This window comes from Propithecus coquereli, unplaced genomic scaffold, assembly GCF_000956105.1.
Source record: "Propithecus coquereli isolate 6110/MARCELLA unplaced genomic scaffold, Pcoq_1.0 Scaffold63, whole genome shotgun sequence".
In the NCBI taxonomy this organism is placed as follows: domain Eukaryota; kingdom Metazoa; phylum Chordata; class Mammalia; order Primates; family Indriidae; genus Propithecus; species Propithecus coquereli.
In genome coordinates this window covers 9,326,797-9,334,542 of record NW_012152285.1, presented here as the reverse complement: position 1 = coordinate 9,334,542, position 7,746 = coordinate 9,326,797, and the positions used below count along the sequence as shown (strand labels likewise).

The following is a 7,746-nucleotide window of genomic DNA, read 5'->3' as shown; positions in this document are numbered from 1 at the left end:
AGAAATTGGCCAGGCATGGTGGCACACAACTGTAGTCCTAGCTACTTGGGAAGCTCAGGTAGGTGGATCCCTTAAGCCTAGGACTTCAAGGTTACAGTGAACTATGGTCACACCACTACACTTCAGCCTGGACAAGAGAGATTCTGTCTCCAAAATACATAAATAAATAAACAAATAAATAAATCAGTGAAAGTAAGATTTAGAATTCTACAAGAGTGACATCGCAGTAAAGTTTTTTATTTTGTACCAAGGTAACTATATGTAATATTTAAATGTTATCCACAGTTATTTCTCAACTCTCTGTTGGTGAGGTTTTACCTTAACTGTCACACTATTTCAAAGGTCTGAACAGAGATTCTAAACTCCTTCCCTCCCCTAAATCTTAGGAGGAGAAAGAGAAAGGGTCTGAGCATGGTCAAGTACTTTGATATAAGGGAGGACTGTATGTTACACAACTCAAGGGGCATCATTCGACGTTTATGTGTAGACATAGTAAACTTTTTTTTTTTGCTGATGACAGTAAATTGCCTTGAGGAAATGGAGGCTTTTTCTAATTCCTACAAGGTCACCTTTGGGTGAGCAAAGGTGAGTAAGGCAGCCTGCCTCACTCTTTTATGTCCAAGATGTCTGACAGTGACGACATCCAATTACAACTTTTGTTTTCTAATTTGGGATCCTGAGGTGTGGGCCTCTTCTATTCCCAAACAGATGTTACAAAGTGGCAAACATTCATATAGTTACATATCATAACTTACATAAATTATCTTGTGGGACTGGAACACCACAATCCTTATTGTACCATGTCCACTTAGTAACAGTTTTCAAACCTGTTTAAAGAAAATGGAAGAATTGTAATATGGTAAAGGGCCAAGAAAGCCCTGGCTTATTTCCAAAGATCTCTGGAATATTGGGATTCTAGCTGTGGGTAACTGAAAGAAACAGGGAATGTTGGATGACATGCAAGTGGAAAAAATAGTTCACTTTTGAACATAGTGATTTGAAGTCCCATGGTTACCATGAAGAGATGTCCAGGTGGCAGGTGGCTACAAGACTGAAGCTTGGGGGAGAGGTATGGGCTGGACAAAATCTCTTTGCAATAGGTAGAGAGATGAGATCATGCTGGTAGAGCAAGTAGAGTGAGAAGAGAAGTAGAAAAGTGGGCCAAGAGTAGAACCCTGAGAGTCACCTTCATCGAAGGGAGGAAGAAAGAATGGAGGTAGGAGGAGAACCGAGGGAAGGGCTCTTAGGAGAGCCAAGGGAATTTTTTTTTTTTTTTTTTTTTTTGAGTCTGAGTCTTGCTCTGTTGCCCTGGGTAGAGTGCAGTGGTGTCATCATAGCTCACGGTAACCTCAAACTCCTGGGCTCAACTGATCCGGTTGCCTCAGACTCTCGAATACCTGGGATTACAGGCGCATGGCATGATGCCCAGCTAATTTTTCTGTTTTTAGTAGAGACGGGATCTCACTCTTGCTCAGGGTGGTCTTGAACTCCTGAGCTCAAGCAATCCTCCTGCCTCAGCCTCCTAAAGTGCTAGGATTATAGGCATGAGCCACCATGCCCAGCCAAGTGAAGGGAGTTCTAATGTTAGAAAGGAGATAGTGTAGCATCAAATGCAGCAGAGAGATCCAGTCAGGTTAAATAAGAAAGAAACGATGTAATTCATTGCACACAGAAAAAAACCACGATTTGGAGGTTCTTGGTGACCTTAATGAGATCAGTTTCAGTGGAATGTTATGGGCAGAGCCAGATAGGTTCTTAACACACTTCCCAAAAGAGCTCATAGAATATCTGGGTACAATCTCTGCGATGCTAGTTTGGGATAGCTCAGTGACCCTTCTCAGCTCAAGTGTCCAGGAAATCTCTAAAGGATCTAAGAAGATCTGGAGCCCAAATGGGGCTTGCCAGTGGATTGAGTGAACAGGAGATGACGCAAAGCTAGAGACAACAGAATTAAGAAACCAGTAAGATTAAATGAGTAGGAATCACGTAAACTTCCATTTTTAAGTTTCCTTTCAAACGACAGACTGCTCAAATTCAAGATGGGAGAGATTTAGCTTGGCAACAATTGCTTAAAAATGGTCCAGAGATTTTAGTTGATGATAAACTTAAAATGGGCCAAGAGTATGATACAGTTCTTAAAAAAGCTGGGAAAAGCTTGGGCTATGATAATAGACACGAGGAAGTGGAGACACCAGGAGAATACTATTTAATACTTTTTCTGGGAAAAGGGGCAAGCAGGGAAGGAAGAATACAAATCAGCAATTAAAGGAGGTAAGTCGCACCACTGAACTCCAGCGTGGGCAACACAATGAAACCTTGTCTCTACAAAAGAAAAAAAGAGGTAAGTTTATCAGAAAAAAATTTTAAGGATGGAAGAGATTTGAATGTTTACAGGTTGAAGGGAAGCATCTATTAGTGAAGGAAAGGGTAGGGGAAAGGACACAGGAGAGAAGGAATAATTAATAATACAGAGTCTGATGAAGCTGGGAGGAATAGGTTTTGAATTGGAATGGGGATGCCTCATCCTTAGAGAGATTGGAGGGGAGGCTGAAAGGATGGGAGTGACTATAGATGTGTTGATATGTTTTGGAAGGCACTTGGGAAAAGCACAGACGATGTTTTCAATGTGTCCGATGAAGTAACACTCCAAGGGCACAGGCTCTGCTGTTTCAGAGACTGGAAGGAGAGCGAGCAAGGGGGAAGTTGGAAGGGAAGGGAGGTAGGAAGAACAGTGCCAGACAGAAGGGGATTCTTGCTTTTTGAGGTGGGATCCAGAAACTGGCAAGTTCACCCTCCTCCCCCAGTCTCTTTAAGACCAATACCATCCAAGGGGCTCAGAACTCTTTGAGCCTCTGCTGGCTTCCCTTGCCTGCTCAGGACTGCCAGGTCAGACTCAGTGCCAGGGTTGTGCTCAAGAATCATACATTTTTTTTTTTTTTTAATAAATTGAAGTGGAATTTTTAAATTTCTTCAGGGAAAAAAGTCTTTGAGAGGCATTTTGAAAAATACATTATTCTTGCAATGCATAAAACTTCCTGTTAAAATCAATGACTTCGGTGGAATTACTAAGCAGACGGGAGAATTTACCCAAAGGTAATAGTTGTAAAATACTGAAATGCAGATGAGTCTCACTGATATAGTTCCCTATCAGACAATGGCCAAAATTAGAAAAAAATTTTTTTTCAAAATAAAATATCAAGAATCACACACTTTTGAGTGACGGAAGGTGATAAAAATCATTCGCATTCCACAAACACGCCCAGGGTGCCCGTGGAGGCGCGAGCATTACACAAAAGGGGTAAGCTGCTCCCTGTGCTCAAGGCTGCCGGGAGGGAAGACTACGAAAATCAGGGTGTATAACCCGGTGAGATAAGCAACGTGAGGAGAGGCACAAAATGCAGTAAGGGTGATTGAAAAAACCAAGCACTCTCCTTCTGAGAGGTGGAGCCCGATTTCCCCAAGATTTCAAAAGAAATGGGACGAAAGTCAAAGAGTCAAAGACCTTTGTAAAACGCCTCCACCCCCTTCCGCCACCGGCCACCCACCTTTGGCCCCGGTGCCTCTTGGGGCTTCGCGCGTGCTCACACGCGTGCGCAAGCCGCGGCGCCGCCAGCTCAGGGCGGCGAAACCGACATCGCGAAAGGCCGCGACCCCGAACCTGCCGACGGAAGTCCCGCCTCGTTATTTCCGGCGGCGGAGGATGGGGCGGGGCTGGAAGGTGCTTCCGGCTAGTAAACTGGCGCGGCTTCAGCACGTGTGTCTCTGCGCCGGATTCCTGGATTACCCCTGACCCTGATGAATTTTTCAGGCCGGGTCTCTGTTCGGGCGTAAGGATGAAGGCAGTAAGTGTCCTCAGAAGCCCAGTCCCCGCGGTCTAGGGCCCCTCTGGCTTACGGGGTCGCTGCTTGGTTTAGCTTTTCGGCAGGCATTCACTCTTGTATAGGGGGCGATGGTCTAGACTTGGGGCTTACTCCGGGCTCTTTGCGCTGTCAGCTTCTCCGGGCTCGTCCTTCGTCGCCCACTGTACGCACGCATAGCTTAAAGGGACCACGATGAGACAGTAACGGAGTTTTGCATCCATAGGATTTCACACTTGGAAGGGGTCTTTAAGATCGTCTTTCGAACCCTTTTTCTACAGATAAGAAGCAGGGTCTGTATGATTTGAGCCATGGTACTTATCCGAGACGAGTCATTTTCCGCCCATGAAGGGATAGGAAAGCAAGTGATTTGCCCTGGTTCTCACAGAAAATTAGAGCTAGTCCTGGGATTTGGATTTCCGAATGAGGGGTTACCAGCAAGAGAGGTGGAATCCAAAGATCCGAATTGAGTTTTGCCCTAGTTGAGGGGTCTTTTGAAAGTTGCATAACCTCTGTGAGCCTTAGCCTCTTCATCAGTAACGTGAGGATAACTACAGGATAACTAGGCTGTTGGAGGTGATTTGTTAGAGCACTTTGTGAATGGTAAAACAGTATATAAATTTCAATTATTAAAACAGCCAGCGTTTTGTTCTGAATGCGTTAAGCTACAGTTGTTCAACTAGCCCTGAACGGGGATTTACCACTACAGATCAGTGGTTCTTAACCTTTTTGGAGATCTTAGATCCCTTTGAGTAGCTGTTGATTCTGTTCACAGAAAGACCCCAGGTTGAATAATTGATGCTCTAGTACCATTCTGTAAGATTAATACCATAATTTTGTTTTAGCTCTTATATGAAAGATCCATGGCTGTGAGACGTTAAAATTGTGGAATTGGTTCTGATGAAACTTAAAAACTTACAATCAATTCTCTTTAACTCGATTTTAAAAATAAAGTAATTTAAATTTCTGGGTATGCAGTGTTCATTCTGCTTTTGTTTCCTAGAGAAGAAATAAAAAACAGCTCCCAAGCTTTCGAAAGTTGCTAAAAACTAGTAAAGTCAAACTTGAAAACAAGCTAAAAAATAAGCAATTTAAGCAACAAAGCACTCTCAAGAAGTACCGAAAAGAACAGAGGAAACTAAGGCAAGCTGTAAAAGATGCTGTGTCTAAGAAACCAATTCCACTGGAGGACCCAAAGGATAAACAACGAGGTAATTGTGAAAGCATTTGTGGGCTCTGGTTTCCATTGACTTATCCTAAAATGTTCTTTATGGAAATAATTTTTCTTTTTGGTAACCACTCTTCTTCTTCTCAGATCTTCCTAAGAGTAGGTACGGATGGTAGTCCTATATGCTTTATAGTATGAGAAAACAGTTTACAATAATACAGCATTCATTTTGAGAAAGAGCTAGCCTCTGCTTTTAGTTTGTCTAGAAAGCAGATCTGAAGATGCAGTACTTGGGTAAACAAACTCAGAGTAGCCTTGTAAATAAATGTTTCTCATTCTCTGTGGGCATGGTGACACAGGCCTGTAGTCCTAGCTACTAAAGAGGCTAAGGTGGGACAATTGCTTGAGCATAGGAGTTCCATAGTTACAGTGAGCTATGATTGCACCAGCACACTCTAGCCTGGGCAAGATAGCGAGATCTTGTCTCAAAAAAAAAAAAAAAAAGAACAGTGCTTGTTCTTGGTGCATTCTTCACAGTGTTGCCAAGGTGCACTTCCTTTCTAAACTTCTGGCTTTCTTTTCACTTGGAAACTTGGAGTGAAATTGAGTTGTAATTGTCATGGTTATTCTTTTGTAAAATTAAGAACTCTAAGTAGTCAAAATAAGAAAGAATATGACTATTTTGAGTCAAGCTAGTTCTTCTACAACTTTATTGGTACTTTTAAGGTATGCATATTTGACTATATCTAATTATTAAATAACTATTCAGTCTTCCCATGTCTATCTTATTCTCTTAATCCTGACGTATTTCTTTTGATCCCTTGGCAACATATTATTGTGATATATAAAAGGTCATTGGACCCGAAGTCAGGAAATCTTGGCTTTTCTCTTGATTTTTTTTTTTTACTAGCAATATAGCCTGGGTCAGTTACTTAATCTCTAGGCACTCATCTGTAAAAAATGAGATAGTTAGCTGGGCAAGTCCCAGGTACTCAGGAGGCTGAGATGGGAGGATCACTTGAGCCCAAGAATTGGAGGCCAGCCTGTGCAACATAGTGAGATCCTATCTCTTTAAAAAAAAGGGGTGGGGAGTGGTGAAATGGTTGAGTTAGATACTTTTAAAGAGTTCTTCCATCTAAAAAGCATGATGTTAATAGTTACATATTAAAAATGAAAGCAAAAGATTTCTTCATGCTTACATATTTAGCATCTAAGTGAAGTCTATCAGGCAGTTGGATATGAGAGTTTAAGTTTCGAGTGAAAGACCTGGGTTAGAGAAAATAGTTTTGGGAATTATCAGCATGTAGATGCTAGTTGAAGCCTTACGCTTGGGTAAAATCACCGTGGAGACTATGTAGCATGAGAATAAGAGAACCTAGCATAGAATTTTAAAGAGCTCTAGCATTTAAAAAATGATGGAGGAAGAAAAATCTGTAAAGGAGTTTGAGGAAGAGCTAAAGGATTAGGAGGAAAACCGGAAGTGTATAGCGTTTTGGAAATCAAAAGAGGTCTATTTCAAGAAATAAGGAGGTTCTTTATATTCTGATATGACATAGTTAACTTAAATGTGAAAAATAGTGTTAAATCATTTGAAATTATAGGCAGTCACCTCATGTATATGTTTACACCATTTGAATAAAAAAAGGAAAAAATATATATACTCATCAGCTCATATAAGCTATCAGCAAGGATTTTAAAAAGGAAAGAAATGCACTTTCCTTTGATCCAACAATTTCACTGCTAGAAATTCATCCTATGACTGTATTTGAAAAAGTTTACCAAGACACACACACACACACATATATATCAGTATATGCCCAAGCATGTTCATTGTCATACTGTTAATACTGGGAACCCCCTAAAAAAAACCCAAAACCCAAAAATAATCAAAATGCCTGCCAACAAGGAATTGTTAAACAATATAAGTGTAATATATATATATGTGTGTGTGTGTATATATGTATATATATGATGGAATACTATACACCTGTTAAAACTGAGGTAGGGCTATATTCTATCTAAATGATCTACATGAACTGTGCAGCAAATGGTGATTATCATCACATTCTGCTTTCTTCACTTAGGTTCTTTAGATTTTTTTTTTAGCAGCTGCATATTTTTCTTTCATGTGGAAGTTCATTTAGCCAGTTTAAATTTTGATAAGAAATTGACAGATTGCGTGCTGGAAAATGACTTGACCATCTTAAAATGCTAATACGAAGAGATCAGTGGTTTGGAGAGGTTGAAGTATAGGAGAGAGAGGGCTTAAATGACAATAATGCAGGAGAAGGCAAGAGTTTTGGGGATCCAGAGCACTGGAGGAGACACATGTCCATGTTGTTATAAGAGAGGAAAACGAAAAAGATTGATGCAAATGCTGTTGAGTTCAGTGAGGGAAATTGAAAGAGTTTCTAGCTCATGGATTTTCTATTCTCAGTAAAGTAGCAAGCAATGTCCTCTGTTGATTATGAAGTTAGGTAGGTGATGGGGTTAGAAGTGTGAAGACAGATAAAAGATTTAGAAAGGTACTCTAGGGAAGTGAGAAAGCTGACCAAGGAAATGCATCCATTGATGGTATGTTTGAGAAATGGAAGACTCATTTAAAGTAGATAGGAGTGCCATTCTATGCAGTGTGTACCTTTACACAGCAATACTTACCAGTCTTATTGGTGTCGGGAAGAATTATAAGTTCCATTAGGGAAGACGCTAAGATTGTCTTGT

At 40.9% G+C, this 7,746-nt stretch overlaps 1 protein-coding gene across 1 annotated transcript in view; it reads left to right on the top strand.

Moving 5' to 3' along the window:
• Positions 1-3,749: 3,749 nt before the first annotated feature.
• NOC3L (nucleolar complex associated 3 homolog (S. cerevisiae)) overlaps positions 3,750-7,746 on the top strand; it is a 45,940-nt gene continuing 41,943 nt past the window's right edge. The window contains exons 1-2 of the mRNA XM_012659667.1: positions 3,750-3,842; positions 4,861-5,068. Of these exons, the coding sequence (XP_012515121.1) occupies positions 3,834-3,842; positions 4,861-5,068 (217 nt within the window). The 5' untranslated portion in view covers positions 3,750-3,833. The remainder of the gene's footprint in view (positions 3,843-4,860; positions 5,069-7,746) is intronic.